At 31.8% G+C, this 21461-nt stretch overlaps 1 protein-coding gene across 1 annotated transcript in view; it reads left to right on the top strand.

The window, feature by feature from the left end:
- PNPase (polyribonucleotide nucleotidyltransferase 1) overlaps positions 1-15337 on the top strand; it is a 20465-nt gene extending 5128 nt beyond the window's left edge. The window contains exons 3-9 of the mRNA XM_014431367.3: positions 5911-6084; positions 6212-6405; positions 6479-6642; positions 7322-7509; positions 8694-8814; positions 9052-9288; positions 15046-15337. Coding sequence (XP_014286853.1) covers positions 5911-6084; positions 6212-6405; positions 6479-6642; positions 7322-7509; positions 8694-8814; positions 9052-9288; positions 15046-15198 — 1231 coding nt within the window. The 3' untranslated portion in view covers positions 15199-15337. The remainder of the gene's footprint in view (positions 1-5910; positions 6085-6211; positions 6406-6478; positions 6643-7321; positions 7510-8693; positions 8815-9051; positions 9289-15045) is intronic.
- The last annotated feature ends 6124 nt before the right edge of the window (positions 15338-21461 follow it).

The raw sequence follows: 21461 nt of genomic DNA, 5'->3' as shown, positions 1-21461 counted from the left end.
CTTTTTGTATAAAATAGTCAATTGTTTTGTTTTATCTGATCTAATTATAATTATGTCTTTGTTATTTTTTAAGAAATTGTTTAGTTCTTTGAGATCTCTATTTATTTGTATGTTTAAAATGGATTTTTTGTTATTCTTGTTATTTGTCAAGTGATTACTTATTATGGAACATATTTTATTTCTAGTGGCATTAATGTGATTCTCGGATGTCTGTATGTTATCAAATATATTTTCGAGGTCAATGATTATATTAGTTATCTCTTTATCATTTTTCTCTGGATCAAAGTTGAAGTTTTCACCTAATGATAACAAGTTCCTTATGTTCTCTGGAATGTCCAGCTTTGTTTCGTTAATGGCTCTTTTTAATTTTATGTAAATTGTTATATTTCTCTAACGATTCAGTATTGTTTAATTTATCAGATTCAATTTTGTTTAATGTGTAGATTTGTTCTATATTATTAGTCTTCAAAGATGTTAAGTTGTTGGTATAATTATCGTTCCTAATTATTTTGTTTATCATTACTTTATTAATCTTGGGTTTATTTATTTTGCAATTTAACTTTATGTTTAATTTGTTTTTCTTTATAGTCATAACATTCTCATTGTATTCATCGATCAATTTATTAATCTGGATCTCAGATTTCTTATTTTTATCATTGTAAAATTGTATACTATTTATTATTTGTTTCATTCTTTTATTTATCTTGTTTATAGTCCAGTATGTTTGTTTTATTTCTAAGTCAATTATTTTAAAACTGAGTGCAGTAGTTGTTATTGATCAATATAAAAATTTTTATGAATTGACTTACCAGACTTTGTTATTGATCAAAAATTGGTTGCAAAATAGATTATCTAATTGTTGGATTTTGTGGAAAATGTGTGGAGGTTGAAAATATTTTCAAGATTCTCAGTACGTTTTAGGTATATCAATCACAATAAATACCAACCTAGGAGTTAAATTGAGAAATAAAAAAAAAAAATTATGGTGATTTAACCAGTTATTAATAAATACTCATGAAACAAAAAAAATATAGTAAAATTGTTTAATTTAATCATTATTGTATTGAATAGTGATTAAATTGAATAAATACCAAGCTAATAATGCTAAAACAAAAAGTAATGAAGTAAGGAATCTTTTGCTTCCTCAATTGAAGTAGGGAGTGGCGTAATCTTTTGGGGAACAATGAATTACTTTCTTCATAAGCAATATAAGTCTGCTCTCCTTTTAATTTTCTAGTTGTCATTAGAATTAGTTTATGGTATCATAGAATGAATGTCATATATTTGCATGCTTATTAAAATATCTCTGGTTTAAAGAAATATTTTTTCTTCTTGAGTGATCAAAGATTTACTTTGTTGGCTTTGAAGCCACTAAGTTAGGCTTTTGATGAAATGAGGATTCATACCAAAATGATTGGATTAATAATGAAAATAAATATAAATTTATTTATCCTAAAGATTTTCATCTCTTTTGAACAATTAACCAAACTAAGAACAAATAGTTTAAAACTATTTTATGTCCAACGTTTCGCCCAACTTTGCAGGGCTTCATCAGGGCTGTTCAAAGCGAACGGTTAAACAGTCCTGTTCAACAGTTCGCTTTGAACAGCCCTTATGAAGGCCTGCAAAGTGGGGCGAAACGTTGGACATTGAAATAGTTTTAAACTATTTGTTCTTTTTTTGACCACTACCCTGACCATCTACTTATATCTAAATCTTTATGGTCAACTATATATACATATAATTAACCAAACTGTTCAGCAAGATTCACATTATAAATGACAAAAGGAGACACTTTTGCTAAGGTTGCTGTGTGAACCAAAATAGAACAGCGATAAAAATAATGTTTTCAACTCACTATGTAACCAACATAAAAATATTCCCCTAATAAAAAATAGAGACTCATGAATTGCTTTGTAAGATTCATCTTTGGGTTCCCTAGGCGCTCTCAAGTCTCCCGCTGGTATTCCGAGTTGAAGTGACTCTATCCAACCTCCCGAAGGCAATACCTCCTTGGTGTTTTTATATTCCAAGTTCTTAACATCAAAAAACCTACCTATATCCTAGATCTCCTCACTCTTCGTTCATCCATCCACTCATTAAACACCAGATCCTATCCGAATGATTTATATATGCCCTCCTATAGAATCTCCTTCTTTAGCAAATCCTTTGTCATACGTGCAACCTCCCTCTGGAATTCTCTTTCCATCTCCATTCGCCAGTCCTCATCCATTCTTTCTTTTAAACAACACCTATTCCTTAATTTATTGAATAACCAAACCTCCACATCTTTGTAATCAAATTAATAGGCATGTATTGATTAACATTATAAACAGTAGTAAAGCCAATATACCAATGTAATTTCATTCTACTATCTGAAAATTTGTAAACACTCACCAGATAAAAATCTCACTATATGAACCATGTATTTATTCTTAGGGGACATATGTCCCAGAATAAAGTTATTTTTTTATTTCATCTCATTAAAAAATACAAATAAGTAATATATAAAAATTAAAATTTACCCTCTTGCTGAAAAAGAGCACTGAATCTAATTCGAAAAATATGTCTTGTCACGTAATAATGTAATAAATTGTAAAAAGTTTTTAAGGAAAGGGTTTAAAAAAAAAAAAAAAGTAAATCAAACAAACTAATTTCCTCAAATTCAGGTTCACCCCAAATATACATTGATGATATGTTGTGGTGACCCCTATTTTGGTAATATTTTTCAGAAAAAAGATGTTGCGGAGGAAAAATTAAGCTGCTAATAAGAAATCAATTTTTAAATTAAAAAAAAAAAAGCGTTCTTAAATTTGGAATTATGTTGATATATAGCAATAATTAGGTCGATCATAATATCATAAAAATATGATAAAGTTTTGAAATTAGAATGTATTTTTATGATTCTGCTTAAAATTAACTAATTAGGTTAGTATTTCACTTCTTTTAAACACAATTTACCTCAGTTTGTTTGTTTATTCCTGTTTAAAGGCATAAAACTTTTTGGTCTTCAATGCCTAAAATTTACCTCAGTTGTGCTTGTTTTCATTCTATATGACCTACCTTTTTTCTTCTCTGCTCAATTTAAATATACAATTTTATTTTATCTCAAGTATATCCTGTTTTTATTGCATTTCCTATCTTCAAAATGTACAATTAAAATCGATTGATTTCCACATTTATCAATTTAAACTATCATCTACATTAACTTGGAAAATAAACTATGAAGTGATTTAAAAGCTCCTAGTCTGGTGGAACTCAAATTTTCCTTTATTGAAACCGAATACAAGTTGGCTTCAAAGATAGGCATGGAAGCTCAGATGGATATGTGCACTTGGATTGATTTTCAACTTGTTAAAAATCCAAAAAGCCAAACCACCATCCATAGCTCATCCTTGCCTTGTGTGTGAAGTCGAGATCCAAATTATTTTATGCAAAAAAAAACTAATGAATTAATAAATAGGGAACCAGCTCGATTAATTAATAAAAAAGGTAACTTAAATTGTCTTTGTGTTCCTTAAAAATATGTAAAAATTAAAACAATTTAATAGTAAAAACTTTGAAAGAGTGAAAACATTATCATTTTACAGTTTAGATGACAAAAATATTCTTTTGTCTCCTCATTCAGTTGAAAGCATTAGGCATAATTTAAATTTTTTTCTAGCATAAATTTTACCATTTTATACATACACTCTGTTTGATTATTTGTCCTAGTAAAACTTTTAACATCCTATTTCACTCACTCACTCACTCACTCACTACAGTCCTTGTAGGACCTGGGCCTCTGCCACCATTCTTTCCCATGCCTAGCGGTCTCCAGCGAGACTCCTCCAATTTTCAATTCCCATCCCTTCCAAATCATCCAGCCACCGACGCCTGGGTCTGCCCCTTTTCCTGTTTCCTCCTGGTATATCATTTAGCATCCTTTTAGGTTGCCTGCAGGACTCCATCCTTTCTACATGTCCCAACCGTCTGTTCTTAATAGCGCAGAGGATATCAGGCTCTCCATACAATTCCTTTATCTCGTCATTGCTTCTGATTCTCCAGCTGTGCTCTTCTTTAACGGCTTTCTAACTTTCTCAGGACTCTTCTCTCCCAAACCAGTAGAGCTCTTCTATTTTTCTTGGTTAGAGTCCAAATTTATTTTTAGTTAATAATTTAACATCCTATTTATTATTTTTAAATGAACTATATGCAGATAATTGTCCAAAGGCTTTATTTTTATAATTTAGAATGCTCTTAACACTTGATACATTTTTGACATAAGCTTTCTGAAAAGTTATTTACAACTTTAAAACAGATTTACCGACTCAATTTGTGTTCATTACAAAATGGATTTTAGTTACATTGCTCGTAAGCTTCCTTAATGGTCTATTCCTGATTTATGGTGTTCTTTTATGGCATAAGGCTATGGCCGGTAAATCTCCGGCTTGGCTTGGGAAACTTCAAAGATGAGCACCACTCTTACTGCTGCGATGGAGGTTCTTTTGAATCTGATATCACTACACATAGAGATTGAATCTCAAGCCCTTAGCTCTGCATTTAGGCTTACAAAGTTAGGAACAAGATCCAAATCCTTATCTTATAAAGGACATGGTAACTTGTTCTGGAAGATTGATGAAGATGCTATGCACTCTGATCTTCAGATCAAGAAATATAGGGGACAACCCCTCATAAACCGCGTAATGGGGTATTGCTATACCCCTGATGAAATGAGGCTCTTGAGCATATGGAGGATGGACGTCCCTAGTGAGGGCATCTCCATATCGCTAGGAAGGCACACCTCAGTCTTTCAGCCTGAAGTGCTTGCAATGAATGTCTGTGCCCAGGACTTTATAAAAGAGGGTAGGAGGGGCAGACTTATCACTATTTTGACTGATAGTCAGGCAACTATTTATGTGCTGAATAATTATATAACCTGCTCCGAATTGGTGGAAGAGTGCAATATTAATCTGAACTCTCTTTAGCGCCTACAAGGTGCAGGTTGAATGGGTTCCTGGTCACATGAGCATTAAAGGTAATGGGAGAGGAGATTGCCTCGCCAGAAAGGGATCTGAGAATGTTTCCTTTACACCCAATCCCATATGAGGCGTTAGTCCTAGCTATGCAAAGAGACACATTAAAGCGATTGCTGAGGGTAAATCTGGACTGTTTTGAAGGAACACCAGGAGACAAGGGCAGTCTAAGATGTTCCTAAAAGGTTCATTTACAAAAAGAAATAATATCACATGGACAAGATTACCTCAAGGTGGGTGACAGGATTATATACAGGACACAGTCAGCTGAACAAACATCTCTGTAATATCAAATTATTAGAATCACCAATCTACAGGTTCTGCAGAAAGTATGATGAGACTGCCTATCACATCATATGCAGATGTATTTGTTTGGCATTTTTCAATTAATTAAATAATTAAATTTACAATTATTTTCTTAAATGTTTTGGTTAATGAATCTTATTTCATCTTTTATACAAAGATATAATACTTGACAATTTATGTAAGATTTCAATGCTGAGATATCCAATTTCTAAATTGCAAACTTCTGTAAGTAATTAAGTAAAATTCTGTAATAATCTCTCATATTCTCTTTAATAGATAAGGTATGCTGGTATTGATACAAATTAATTAAGCAAATCTTTTATCCAGTTAATCTCCTTGGCAGTCAGTGAATAAAAAACAAAATGAATTTTTGCTTGTTATTTTTCTCTTTATTTTGGTTGAAATTAACAGTATTTGGAAGAAAAATGTGTAGCTTCATTTTTTATAGATAAGTGTTTTGCACAACTATTCTTTTGGCAAACATTCAATGAGTAATATTTCCATCTATATCTTTGTGCTAAGAAGAGGGTTAAAGAATTATCCTTTCTATTTTGTTTTTCAAACCATATTTCATTATTTTTTTTCCTAGATGTGATGGTAGGCGACTTGATCAGCTAAGAAATATCAAATGTGATGTTGATATATTTAAGCCTCTTCATGGCTCTGCATTTTTTCAAAGAGGACAAACTCAAGTATTGTGTACAATAGCTCTAGATTCTCTGAATTCAGTTTTGCAAATGGATCCTGTGTCAGCATTAATCACGTAAACAAAAATGTCATAGTTTTATTTCATGAATTTTATTTTTTTTAAAGGTCTTCTTAACTTTAAATCTTTCATTTAATTCTGTTTACTATAAATGGTTTCTAGAATTTTCCTCTCTTTGCTGCAGTGGTTTGAAAGAAAAGAATTTTTTCTTGCATTATGAGTTTCCTCCCTATGCTACCAAAGAGATCGGTAGAGTTGGAACAACTGTTCGACGTGAAGTAGGACATGGTGCTCTTGCAGAAAAGGCTTTAAGATCAGTTATACCACCAAATTTTCCATTTACTATTAGGTTAACTTCTGAAGTTTTACAATCAAATGGTTAGTTATTTTCAAAAATGTAAATGCTATGAATGGATTTCATTGTACTTAATCTTTCAAATAAAAATTTCAGGTTCTTCTTCGATGGCAACTGTTTGTGGTGGTAGTTTAGCTTTACTAGATGCTGGAGTACCAATTTCCAACCCTGTTGCTGGTGTCGCTATTGGCCTTGTAACTCAGTTTGATGGTACTAATACAAAGCATATTAATAACTACAAAATTTTGACTGATATTTTGGTATGAAAATTTATGGAGTTAGTTTTACTCTTTATAAATTTATTATTTCTTTTATCTATTTTCTATTTTAATGTAATAATTAATTAGTTACTAACATGGCATTAAATTAATGACAGATTAAAGTAATGTGTTTTAATCTGTTTTTAGTCTGAAATGAAATATACTAAAATAATAGATCACATCAACTTTCTTTCTGTTTATATTGTGTCTTAAATACAAAATTGAATCTTAGAACTTTGATCTTAATATTTATACTTTTTTATTTCCTTGACTAAAACCTCTTTTTTCAATCAAAACCAATTTATATTAACATTTGATTTGCTTAATGTTAGCAATTGATACATGTATGATTTTATGGACACTTAAATTTTGTTGACCATTCTGGTGAGTTGTTGATTGTTTCTGAAGTTTACAGACTTAATATATAAATATTGATAAGCTTAAGTAAAACTCTTGAGGAAAAACAAAACCATGTTGCTAACTACTTAATACATTATTTCAACTTCATGCTTAACTAAACTAATTACTCCCTTCTTCATGATTTCTAAAATAATATTTAATATGATGAGGCATTTTCTTAAAAAATCTTGCTTGAAGTGCTCAGACTCAATAAATATGTTTTAACCTCTGATATGATTATATAACAACAAAAATATAATTGACTCTTGTATTATTTAAGGGTATTGAAGATTATATGGGTGATATGGATTTTAAAATTGCTGGCACTAACAGGGGTATTACAGCCTTACAAGCAGATATAAAAATTCCGGGTGTTCCTTTAAAAATTATAATGGAAGCTATTCAAGCTGGTTATGATGCAAAGTCCCAAATAATTGAAATTATGAATTCTGCTATTTCAAAACACAGGTAGATATATATTTAAAAATCATATTTTTGCATAATTTTTTCATTAACTTGTATCATCCTTAGGAAAATTATGTTTCAGAATCTGAGAAATATAATAAATTGACTACAAAATAGGTATCCAATTTTTTTTAGGATAAATATTTGATTAACAACTTTGGTTTGTAAATTGTACAAGTCTTAAGATCTACAAAAATCAAATTGTACCATATTTAATATATTAATTATTCATTATTAGTGTCCCTCTGCCTAGACTACTTATCAGTTTAAGTAAAGACTGGTAAAAAATCTTTTTTTTTTTTAATTTTTAAAATTTTTAATTTTTTTTTAGAATTTTCAATTTAAACAATTATATAATGTTATATTCTCTGTTGAATTTTCGACATCCTCCCACCTAAAGAACAAGGCCAATAACTGTTTTTTATAATTCTAAAAATTAGTGTTAAAATTAATAGGTCTTCTTTACCACCACTCCCGTTCTCCAAGATAAAAACTCCTTCAGACACCCCTGGCAGGAACTCAGTTGTTGGGCAGAGAATGTCCGCCCATCTATGGTAGACACACCCCTATTCATTGGTCTTCACTACCTGCAAAAAAGAAGTCCTTTGCAGCTGAATTCCTTATTATAAGAACTTAAATTCCAACAGAGAAACAGATATAACTGACATTAATAACTAGAAACTTCATGCTAGATCCTACTAATCAGAGTTAAGCCAAAAATGGTTTCTACTGCAATTAAACAACTTTCCACAAACTGGCGTCTCCCTGTTCCTTTAGTTTCTTAAACATCAGCTCAGAACAATTCTTTATTGGGGGTAGGATGTCTTTATTTCATGTTAATGCCAAATACGTGCTATTCTCCCAACCAAGATCCTGAATGAATAGGAGGTATAAACCACAAATCTTATCCTTATCCTAAGCATCATTTCAAAGCAATGAGAAAGACCACCAAGTGAATTTTTACTTTATAGCAATTACAATCCTAGATGTTAGTGCTAACACCTAGGTATTAATACACCCTAAGCATTTAAGGTTCTTTCAATTTAGTAGTAAATTTACTCTAGTTTTCAGATTTTGATCAAATATTTTATTAAGAACTCAAATAAATACTTGCCCCCAAAATTTGAAATATTTTAAAATATACACACATATATAATTAAATATTAGCAGACTATGTTTGTTTATAGAACTGAAAAAAAGTGTTGGCCTGTTGTGGAAACAATTGAAATTCCAACGAATAAGAGAAGTAAATTTATTGGGCCTGGTGGAGCTAACATTAGACGTATGCTAGTAAACTCAGGAGTTCAGGTAAGGTTTTAATGTTTACTACTTTTTCATCTGACAAATGTTTTTTCATTATGATTCCATTAATAACTAGTATTAGAAATATACGTATATTTATATACATATATATAAAAAAAAAAACAAAAAAAAACAACTCAAAAATCAAACAATGTTTAAACTTAAAACTACTCTAAGTAAGTTGTATTTCTCTGCTTTAAAATGTTTTTAATAATTAAAACTGATACATAATATGATATTTAGGTTACTTTTCAAGAGGAAGAAGGAAACTACCTTATATTTGCACCAAATCAAGACGCAATGTTCGAAGCTAAAGAATTTATTAGTAATATTGTTAATTCTGGCAAAGAGCCTGTATTAGAATTTGGAGGGATATACACAGCAAAAATTGTTGAACTTAAAGAATCTGGTGTTATGGTAACTCTTTATGATTCAATGAAGCCAGCTTTGCTACATAATTCACAACTTGATCAGCGGAAGGTATCTTTATCTATATTCAGATTTATTTGTAATTGACGTATCAGTTATCCATCACAACTGAATCTGTCGTGTTTTCAACTTATTCTTTTTATTGAAAAAAGATTGAGCGATTTGGAGAAATATGTTATGTTGATTAAGTAATAGGTGATGGTTGATAAATGTACCATTTTCTGTTTTGTTTTGGATGGAAAATAAATATTATTCTTGTTCAGTATCAGTAGGAACTGATTCTCAAAATTAAAATATCTTTACTAGATTAATTATTTTATGCTTGAAGAAGATTGTCGGGGGGTGCGGTCAGCAAAGAACAACATAAATAAACAAAACCATATTTATTTATTTTATGCCGACGTTTCGACCTGAGTTTCAGGTCTATATCAGGGCTCTAGAACAAAAGAGATAACAACATTTAGAGTAACATACAATTGAAAAGGAATAGTATACAAACAAATTTATAATTATATAAAATACTGAATTAAATCATAAATGATAAAAAATGATAACTGATAATTGAATAGTACAAAATTTTTATTGATTGATATTTGTGGAATTGTATGGTAGTAAATTGAAAACAGTGACAGATGAAATATAATATCATGTAGGTAAGAAGATTATCTAATCTCAGGTCGAAATGTCGGCATAAAATAAATAAATATGGTTTTGTTTATTTATGTTGTTCTTTGCTGACCGCACCCCCCGACAATCTTCTTCAAGCATTAATCTACGGTCAACTATCTACACCTCATTAATTATTTTATATATGCTTGTTTGAGAGTGGTTTAGTTTATTCTTAATTTAAAAACAATTTCGATCCTTTTTTTCTCTCAACTTTTATTCTTTAAAATTTTTCCAATGTTTCGGCCCTCAGGCCATTATCAAGGATACTACCTACAAAAAGTTTTTTTAAATTTTTATATAACAATTACATTATTTCCATGATTTCTTTGGCCTTACCTTCAATATTGATGTCATTTCTTTTTCAAAATCTTAAAATTGCAGGCTAATTGCCTTTGTCCCATCTTTAAAATAAAGTAATCATTAAAGTAATATAATAACATTATAAAATTTTGTTTTTAAATAGATTTCTTACTTACATAACTTTTTCTAAACAATTTTTTCTTAGATTTAAAACCTTTTTACACAACACTTTTCTTCCTTCCTTCACTTATCATTTACAATTTAAAAACAGAACCTACCTTCAACAGGTTAGGACTCTGTTATCACCTTATCATATAACAATAATTTTTTTATCATTAATTTACATTTTTAATATCATTTAATTAACATTCATTATTTTACAGTATTATTTATTATTGACAGTATAATTTATATTTTCTGAGATGTAAATCGATTCTTATATCTTTCTTCTAAAATTATTATTTTCTTTATGAATGACCTGGACATTTTCAAAATCAAATTTATGCTTATTTTGAACAACATGTTGAACCAATGCTGGTTTTTTGGGTTCTTTTTCCATATTTTTTACATCAATTTCAAATCAGATTCTAAGGGACTAAACCACTATTATTCTGAAATTTTGAGCAAAATAAATATGTAATTATTATATACAAAAAAAGTTGATAAATAAATAAATGTTCAGATCCTTAAATTGTACAAATGTATATATGGAATAAATATACACTAATAAAAGTATGAATAGATGAATAAATATGTTCAAAATAAAATTAAAAAGGGGGGTATATGTATCTTTAAGAAAAATACACATAAAATAAGAATAAATTAATTATGGATTTTAAATATATTAAAAAATGTTTGTGTTATGATTGTTATGTAATGATAAAAAAATTATTGTTATATGATAAGGTGATAACAGAGTCCTAACCTGTTGAAGGTAGGTTCTGTTTTTAAGTTGTAAATGATAAGTGAAGGAAGGAAGAAAAGTGTTATGTAAAAAAGGTTTTAAATCTAAGAAATAAATTTTTAGAAAAAGTTATGTAAGTAAGAAATCTATTTAAAAACAAAATTTTATAATGTTATGATATTATTTTAATGATTAATTTATTTTAAAGATGGGACAAAGGCAATTAGCCTGCAATTTTAAGATTTTGAAAAAGAAATTACATCAATATTGAAGGTAAGGCCAAAGAAATCAGTGTGTGGTTGAAGGAAATAATGTAATTGTTATATAAAAATACTGGAAGATTATTGATTGACCGTGTGTATAGATGAATGGAATATGGTCCGGGTGCGGTCAAAAAAACTCAAATAGTAAATAATTATACTATTTTTAGTCCCACGTTGCAGGGCTTCGTCAGGGCTAAAAAAGATACAAACACTTGACATAGTTACAAAAAGGAAAAAAAGAAAAAACGTAAGTGGAAAATAACAGGGGTATAAAATGAAAAGTAAGATATAATAAGAAAAATTAAAGGTTGTAAATAGAAAATAAAAAGGGTAATAGTAACAGATAGATAAGAGAAGAAATATTAAAGAAAGTACAAATAGAGAGATGAAAGAAGGAAAAAAAATTCAAATCAAATGATGAGACAGAATGCATACCTGTTTTGACGGCAGTCAAAGACAGAGTGACTCGTTTGTATTGGGAGGAGTGGGGATGACAGTTATGCCACAGTAACGAAAATAATTTAAAAGTAAACATAGTAAAAAAGTATTTAAATTAGGTGAACAATAAAGGTAATATACACAATAGAGGGGGAGAAGAGATATTAATGAAAATGATGAAATGAAATGTTTGAGGAAATAACGTTACTTGAAATACTTTTTTCATATCTGGCTGAGGGCAAGATAGCAGCTTGACCTGCTCTTTGTCCAGAATGATGGCCACAAAATGGTGCTGATAATATTATTATTATTATTATGGCACTATGGTCCTGCAAGAACCCGGGCCTCCTCCACAACAGCCAACTAATCTACACGGTCTCTTGCTTTCTCCTTCCATCTGCCAACCTTCAAGAGCTTCAAATCCTCCTCCACATCATCCAGCCATCTGAACTGGGGACGTCCTCTTTTCCGTTTTCCATCTGGTTTGCCTTAAACCATCTTTTTGGGTATCCTTTCATCGGGCATCCTCTCAACATGTTCTAACCATCTTAATCTTGCAATTTTAATTAACGCCACGATGCTGGATTCCCCGTACAAATTTATCAGTTCCTCATTCCTTTTTCTTCTCCAAATTCCATTCTCCGAGACTCCTCCCCATATCCTTCTCAATACCTTTCTCTCCCAGGAGTTGAGCATCTGTTCTGCTTTTCTTGTCAAGGGCCATGTTTCTCCCCCATAGATCGCTACTGGCCTTACGATAGTTTTGTAAATGACCACTCTCATCCTTTTAGAGAGAGCTCTAAAATTCAGTATTTTCTGCAGTGAGAAATAACATTTATTTCCTGTTGCTATTCTGGCCTCTATTTCACTCTCTACTTTGTTATCATCTGTAACCAGGCTTCCCAGATACTTAAACTGGTTTACAGAAGAAAAGCTGTGGTCCCCGAACGTCACTTTGCTATTCTCTTCCTTATCCTCTCTTCTCTTCCTTTTCATGTCTTCATTCACCTTAAGGCCCAATTCATATGCTGCTTCTTCGAATTCCTGGAATGTTCCTTTTAATGCTGCTTGGGTTCTTACGGCAATAGCTACATCATCTGCATATGCTAAATGTTGAGACAGTCTATTGTAAATGGTCCCTCCTGGATTAGTTCTGATTGAACGAATAGCCACTTCTAATGCTATATTAAATAGATGAGGAGCCAGAGGATCCCCCTGTCCCAAGCCATTCTCCACAGAAAATTCCTGGGACAGCGAATTTCCAAGCTTAACTCGGCAGGTAGTGTTCATTAGAGTCATTTTTACCAGCCTGACTAGTTTTTTCGGTATACCTACCTTTACCATGGCTTTTAAAAGTTCCTTCACACTGTCATAAGCTTATTTGAAGTCCACAAATAGCAGATGAAGGTCTATGTTATACTCATAGCACTTTTCCGTTGCCTGCCTCAGGGTGAATATCTGGTCAACTGTCGATCTACTGGGCCGGAACCCTCCCTGATATTCTCCTACAATATTTTCTGTGAAATCGGACACTCTTTTATGTAGAAGCACTGCCAGGGTGTTGATAATACTTTTAATAAATATTCTGATATCCCTACCTAGGTGATTTTGAATGCATTAATTGTAATTTAATATTGCATTATAGTTATACCTTCCTCTTGAAGCATTCCATCCTGTATTTCTCTCCTGCCTCTACATCTAATGTTTATTATTCATAGATTATCTTCCAACAAAGCTCTAGGGTATGACCTCGGTACATCCCATTTCTTGAGACTTGCAACCTATTCCTCACCTATGTATAACACACTGTAATTCATCCCAAATCTTCCTGATTCTTAGAAATGTATCAGGATAGTACCTAAACCTAAAAAACAAAAAAAAAACACCATGATCATTCATCCTCTTAATGCCCTGTTATTAATCTTGCCTGTCATGGGTAAAATCTTGTAAAAATGCCTGAACCCCATGCTAGTTTTACACCATATAATTCCACATCACCAGTTAGGATTCAAAGCATTGTACTACTTCACTATTTACCAATGTGATTGTGTGGTGAAATTCCTGATCTATGCAGGTTGTAAGTTGTGCCACAAGCTTTTTAATGCCTTCCTCATAGAACCATTCCACCATCTCCTTTGTCCACTTTAAGACTTTTTGTTATTTTATTTTTTAAGACTTTTCATCTCCTCATTGGCTCAAAACTTTATTTAACCATGCGAGTCTTCAGGAGGGTAAAAAGATAGAAATCTGTAGGTACCAAGTCAGGGGAGTAAGCAGGTTTGTCCAACACCTCCCAACCAAATGAGTTCAAAAGTGCCTTGGTGGTGTTGCCCTTGTTATTGTGCAACACTCCTTTCGTCAACATTCACCTCCATTTGTTTGAAATTTTTCTCTTGAACTCTTGTAGGATCCCAGTATCGTACTGCTGTAATTGTCTCCCCCTGTGGCAAAAAATTGATCAAAATGATCCCCTTTTGGTCTAAAAACATGGGTGCCCTGATTTTTTTTGGCTGAAATTGAGGTTTTGAATTTTTTGGTATATAAGGGACCAGAGTGCACCTATTGGGATGAATTTAACTTTTTATCTAATAGGTGTAATAAGCCACTCATGTTTCATATCCAGTCACAATGGAGCTCAGAAAATCCTCACCTTCCAATTCCAATTGCCAAAGGAACTCTCGAGTGCTAGCGACCTGATTCAATTTTTGCTGATCTGTCTGTTGTTTTAGATCAAATATAATTTAAATAGCCCAGTTTGTTTGTTATTGTTTTGTGTAATAAATATCTGGCTATTTGTGGAAACATTGCTGACATCTCATCCAGTGTCAATTGGTGGTCTTCATGAACAGTTTCCTCAATTTTTGCAACAACTCATCGGTTACAACTCAATGTCTTCCAATCATTTTCTTATCTTGAATATTAGTTTTTCCTTAATTAAACACATGACATCACTTAAACATGTTCTTTTAGTTCATACCACCTTCAAGATTTTTCTTCTCCTAGAAGAAACCTTATACTTGGTGGGATTAATATCTTTCCCAGAAACGGATACTACGAGATGAGTTTTGGTACTGATGTGGGTCTCTGATGCTAGTTAGTAGGGGCATTGTTACTACCTCTCGGTGTTGCCAGCCTTTGATCAAAAATTACTCAGCACGACAGCCCAACAGTCTTCTTACATTCTGGATATGCCTTGTAACTTCGCCATAATTAATAGTTCCCTTTTTATTGCAGGTGAGTGATCCAAGAGCTCTCAATTTACAAGTTGGACAAGATATCCAAGTTAAATATTTTGGTTTGGATCCTGTGTCAGGACAAATGAGATTATCTAGGAAAGTTTTAATGGGTCCTGCCTCAAGTGCTGCCATTAATTTACAAAAATCTTAGCATCCATTATCTTTCATTAAAGTTTCTTCTTATTCCATTCATGATGGTAGATAATTGAATATGCTGTAAATTTGTATATAAAATGTTTAGCATTGTTCATAAAATTTTGTAATTTAATTATAAATCATACTGCTTTTTACATTTTGTGTATTTTTTGTTTTTTCCGGCCAAGACTCCCATTGGAGTCCTATACTGCCTAACCATGGTTGGGGGTGAAAGTTCTTCATTTTGTGGGATCGCCACGCAATGAAAAAAGTCGACGTCCCAGGCCGGATTCGAACCGGCACCGCCAATAAACATCAAATTGGTAAGACTGTGTCTTAACCACTGAGCTATGGGCGGCCCTAATGTGTATTTTCTTATATATGAGCCTAATGAATGACCTTTGTGTTAATTAAGAAATGGATTAGCTAAGTCCTTCATGTTTGCTGTGATGACAGCAGACTTTAAGTGACTATACATCACCCCAAGATAATTCAACTCTAATTCAGATGATTCTGAATGAAAAAGGACACATTGTGATATAACAAGATATCTTCTCTACTCCTTAAGAATGTGTTAAATTGACTCGGAGTTATGTACTTTCTCTATTTGGTTAATCTTATTTTAAAATGTGTAAATGAGAAGTGATCTTTGGTCTCGATTTATATAAGATATTTTCCTGTCCTGATGATGCCAGAGTTAGCGAAACATTGATTGGCTATGAACCAAAATACCAAACATTTGGTTTTTCCTATTCTCTCTTATGGAACATATTCTAGGAATGTCAAATGCCGTGTTTTTTGTAGAAAATTTTATTTCACAACTACTAGGTAAGAATGAAGATCAGTTTAGCAGAGAGCGAATGATGATAACATCCAAAATTTTGATTTGTACTATTCTTTTTTAGGGAATGTACTCTAGGAATATTCAATGCAGTTTTTTTTGTAAAAATTTGAATTTCCCAACTAATACTACAAGAATGAAGATCAGTTGAGGAGGGTGCGAGTTATGATCCAACAATTTTTTTTTTCTATTCTCTGTTTTTTTTTGTGGAAAATTTAATTTCGCAACTAATGCCGCAAGAACGAAGAAGATCGGTTGAGCAGGGAGCATGTTATTATCGATAATGTCTAAATTTTTGTTATTTCCTATTCTCTATGAAGGAACGTATTCTAGGAATGTGCAATGCCCTGTTTCTTGTATAAAATTTAATTTGACAACAAATGCCGCTCGAATGAAGATCAGCTGAGCAAGAAGCGAGTTATGATCGACAATGTCCAACATTTTAGTTTATTCCAATTATCTCTTAAGGAACGTATTTCAGGAATGTCCAATGCAGTGTTTTTTGTGGAAAATTTAATTTCGCAACTTATGCCACATGAATAAAGAAGATTGGTAAGCAGGGAGCGAGTTATGATCAAAATTATCCAAAATTTTTGTATTATCCTATTCTATCTTAGGGAACGTATACTAGGAATGTAGAATGCCGTGTTTTTTGTAGAAAATTTAATTTCGCAACTAATGCCGCAAGAATGGAGAAAATCGTTTAAGCAGGAAGCGATTATGATTGAGAATGTCCAAAATTTAGTTTTCTCCATTTCTCTCTAAGGAAACGTATTCCAATGCCGTGCTTTTATGTATAAAATTTAATTTTACTACTAATGCCGCTAGACTGAAAAAGGTCGGTAGAGCAGGGATCGAGTTATGATTCAACAATTTTTTTTCTATTGTCCTTTATTTTTAACATATTCTATGAATGTCCAATACAGTGTTGTTTTTTTTTACGAAATTTGGTTTCCCAACTAATGCCGCATTAATGAAGAAGATTGGTTGAGCAGGGAGTTATGAACGAGAATGTCCAAAATTTTGTAATTACCTATTTTCTCTTAGGGAACGTATTTTAGAAATGTTCAAATGCTGTGTTTGTTTTTTTTTTGTAAAGAATTTTTGTTTTCCAACTAATACTGCTAGAATGAAGAAGATCGGTTGAGCAAGGAGCGTGGTATGATACAAAATTTAGTTTTTTTCTTTATTCTCTCGTTGGCACTGAATTCCAGGAATATTCAATGCAGTATTTTTTGTAGAAAACTAAATTTCCCAACAAATGGCGCTAGAATTAAGAAGATTGGTAGAGCAGGGAGCGAGTTATGATTAAGAATGTCCAAATTTTGTGTTTTCCTATTCTCTCCAAGGGAACATATTCTAGGAATGTCAAATGCAGTGCCTGTTTTTTGTTTGTTTTTTTTTGAAAAAAATTTAATTTCCCAACTAATGCCGCTAGAATAATCAACATCGTTTGGGGAGGGAGCGTTATGATCCAAAATTTTATGTTTTTTCTATTTCCCTCTTAGGGAACGTATTATAGACAATGAAGTGTTGTTGTTTTTATTTTTTTGTAGTAAATTTAGTTTTCGGACAAATTGCGCTAGAATTAAGAAGATTGGTTGAGCAGGGAGCGATTTATGATCCGAATTTTTTTTTTCCTATTTTCTCTTAGGGAACAAAAAACACTGCATTGGATATAACTGTAATACGTTGCCGAAGACAGAATAGGAAAAAAATAAAATGTTGATAAATCTAATAAAATTAGATACAAAATGTCCAAAATTTAATTTTACTACTACTATTCTGTCTTCGGCAACGTATTACAGGAATATCCAATGCAGTGTTTTTTGTACTCTAAGTGAAAATAGGAAAAAAAAATCGTATCATAAATCGCTCCCTGCTCAACCAATCTTCTTCATTCTAGCTGCATTAGTTGGAAAACTAAATTTTCTAAAAAAAAAAAAAATACAATACTGCATTGGACATTTCTATAATACTTTCCCTAAGAGGAAATTAGAAAAAACATAAAATTTTGGATCATAACTTCTCTACTCAACCGATCTTCTTAATTCTAGCGCCAAATTTTCTACATAAAAAAAAAACTGCATTGGATTTTCTTGGAATATGTTCCTTAGTAGAGAATAGGAAAAAACATAATTTTGAACATTTTGTATCATAAGTCCCTTCCAACTAAATGATCTTCATTCTAGCGGGATTAGTTGGGAAACTAAATATTATACATAAAAAAAACAAACCTGCATTCGATATTCAACTGATCTTCATTCTAGGGGCATTAGTTGGGAAATTGAATTTCTACAAAAAACACTGCATTGGATATTCCTGGAATACGTTGCCTAACAGAGATTAATAAAAAATAAAATTTTTGACATTTTGTATCTAATATTATTTTTTTCTTATTCTCTCTTCAGCAACGTATTGGAATACATTCCCTAAGAGAGCATAGCACAGAAAAATAAAAAAAATTTGGACATTCTCGATCATAACTCGTATCCTGCTCAACCGATCTTCATTCTAGCTGCATTCTTGGGAAACTAAATTTTCAACAAAAAACAACAACACTGCATTATACATTTCCTAAAAGAGAATAGGAAAATACAAAATTTTGGACATTCGTGATCATAACTCGCTCCCTGCTTAACCGATCTTCATTCTAGCTGCATTCTTGGGAAACTAAATTTACTACAAAAAACAACAACACTGCATTATACATTCCAAGAATACATACCGTAAAAGAAAATAGAAAAATACAAAATTTTGGACATTCTTGATCATAACTCGCTCCCTGCTTAACCAATCTTCATTCTAGCTGTAATCTTGGGAAACTAAGTTTTCTACAAAAAACAACAACACTGCATTATACATTATACAAAATTTTGGACATTCTTGATCATAAATCGCTCCCTGCTCAACCGATCTTCATTCTAGCTGCATTCATGGGAAACTAAATTTTCTACAAAAAACAACAACACTGCATTATGCATTTCCTAAAAGAGAATAGGAAAATACAAAATTTTGGACATTCTCGATCATAACTCGGTCCCCGCTTAACCGATCTTAATTCTAGCTGCATTCTTGGGAAACAAAATTTTCTAGAAACAACAAAACCATTGCTTTATATATTCCAAGAATACATTCCCTAAAAGAGAATAGGAAAATACAAATTTTAGGACATTCTCGATCATAACTCGTATCCTGCTTAACCGATCTTCATTCTAGCTGCAATCTTGGGAAACTAAATTTTCTACAAAAAACAACAACACTGCATTATACATTCCCAGTATACATTCCGTAAAAGAGAATAGGAAAATACAAAATTTTGGACATTCTCGATCTTAACTCCCTCAATGCTTAACCGATTTCATTCTAGCTGACTTCTTGGGAAACTAAATTTTCTACAAAAAACAACAACACTGCATTATACATTCCCTAAAAGAGAATTGGAAAATACAAAATTTTGGACATTCTCGATCATAACTCCCTCCCTGCTTAACCGATCTTTATTCTAACTGCTTTCTTGGGAAACTAAATTTTCTACAAAAAACAACAACACTGCATTATACATTCCCGAAAGGAGAATAGGAAAATACAAAATTTTGGACATTCTTGATCATAACTCGCTTCTTGGGAAACGGTAGGATAGGAAATCATAACTCGATCGAGAATAAGAAAAAAATAAAATTAGATACAAAATGTCCAAAATTTTATTCTTTTGTAATCTCTGTTAGGCAACGTATTCCAGGAATATCCAATGCAGTGGTTTTTGTAGAAATTCAATTTCCCAACTAATGCCGCTAGGATGAAGATCAGTTGAATATCGAATGCAGTTTTTTTTTTTTTTAATGTATAAAATTTAGTTTTCTAACTAATGCCGCTAGAATGAAGGTCATTTGAGTAGGAAGCGACTTATGATACAAAATGTTCAAAATTATGTTTTTTTCCTATTCTCAGTTAAGGAACGTATTCCAAGAAAATCCAATGCAGTTTTATTTTTTTATGTAGAAAATTCGGCGCTAGAATTAAGAAGATCGGTTGAGCAGGGAAGTTATGATCCAAAATTTTATGTTTTTTCTAATTTCCTCTTAGGGAAAGTATTATAGAAACGTCCAATGCAGTGTTGTATTTTTTTTTTTTAGAAAATTTAGTTTTCCACCTAATGCAGAATAGAATGAAGAAGATTGGTTGAGCAGGGAGCAAGTTATGATCGAAAATTTCCAAACTTTTTGTATTATCCTATTCTATCTTAGGGAACGTATTCTAGGAATGTAGAATGCCGTGTTTTTTGTAGAAAATTTAATTTCGCAACTATTGCCGGCGGAATAATAGAGATCGTTTGGGAAGGGAGGGAGTTATGATCCAATTTTTTTTCCTATTCTCTCGTAGGGAACGTATTCTAGGAGTGTCCAGTATTAAGGTGGCTTATGGTCCAAAATTTTGGGTTTTCCTATTCTCTCTTAGGGAAAGTATTTTTTGTTGCAAGATGCCAATGCAGTTATTTTTATTGGAAGATTATTGATTGACCGTGTGTAAAGATGAAAGGAATATGGTCCGGGTGCGGTCAAATAGCTTCTTCAGGGCTATTTTGACGGGAGTAAAAAAAAAAAAAAAAAAAAATGAAAAAAAAATATCGGTTTTTTTTTTGTTTTGACTGCCGTCAAAATAGCCCTGAAGAAGCCCTGCAACGTGGGGCGAAACGTTGGCTCATTAAAATAGTATATTTCTACTATTTGAGTTTTTTTGACCGCACCCGGACCATATTCCTTTCATCAGTTATTTTTATTTATTTTTTTGTAGAAAATTTAGTTTCTCAACTAATGTTGCTCGGTTGAGCAACTCGAAGATCGGTTGAGCAAGGAGCGAGTAATGATCTTGTCAGTGTGAGTTATTTTCTTAACTATTCTACTTCTCCAGAAGGCCTCAACAGTGCGTGTTCAGTTAATGGGGGTATTCATGATCTTTAGTTTAACATGTTTAAGTGTGTTAAATGGAGAAATATTTCCTTCTTTTACAATGTTAAAACGATATAACATATAACATGTTTGAGAGTCTGTTACTAGGTCTGTTAAATGGAGAATGACTTCACGCAACATACCAGCTGAGCTCATCACCGTTTTATTTATTGTCGTGTTATGTTACTTGCTCGTAGTTTGTGTTTTGATTGTGTTAGTATTTTTTTGGATGTTTTTATAACTAATAACCCGATGGATGGCAGTTGTTAAAGCCACCTCAAATCGACTATGTCTTTTTGTTGGAAGGCTTTAAAATGAACAAAAAACAAACCGGCTCGGATTAAACATTTATTTGGCCAATTTAAACATTTTAAAAACTAAAAACTAACATAAACAAAATATACAAGTAAAAATAAAAAGGCCTTTCAGATAAAAATAAAATAGTTCAATAAATTATGAAAATTACAATAAAACTAATTACATATATAA

The sequence above is a fragment of the Halyomorpha halys genome, unplaced genomic scaffold (assembly GCF_000696795.3).
Source record: "Halyomorpha halys isolate HHAL.00 unplaced genomic scaffold, Hhal_1.1 Scaffold966.1, whole genome shotgun sequence".
Taxonomy (NCBI): Eukaryota; Metazoa; Arthropoda; class Insecta; order Hemiptera; family Pentatomidae; genus Halyomorpha; species Halyomorpha halys.
The sequence above is the reverse complement of the archived record's forward strand: the minus strand, read 5'-3'. Positions and strand labels throughout refer to the sequence as shown.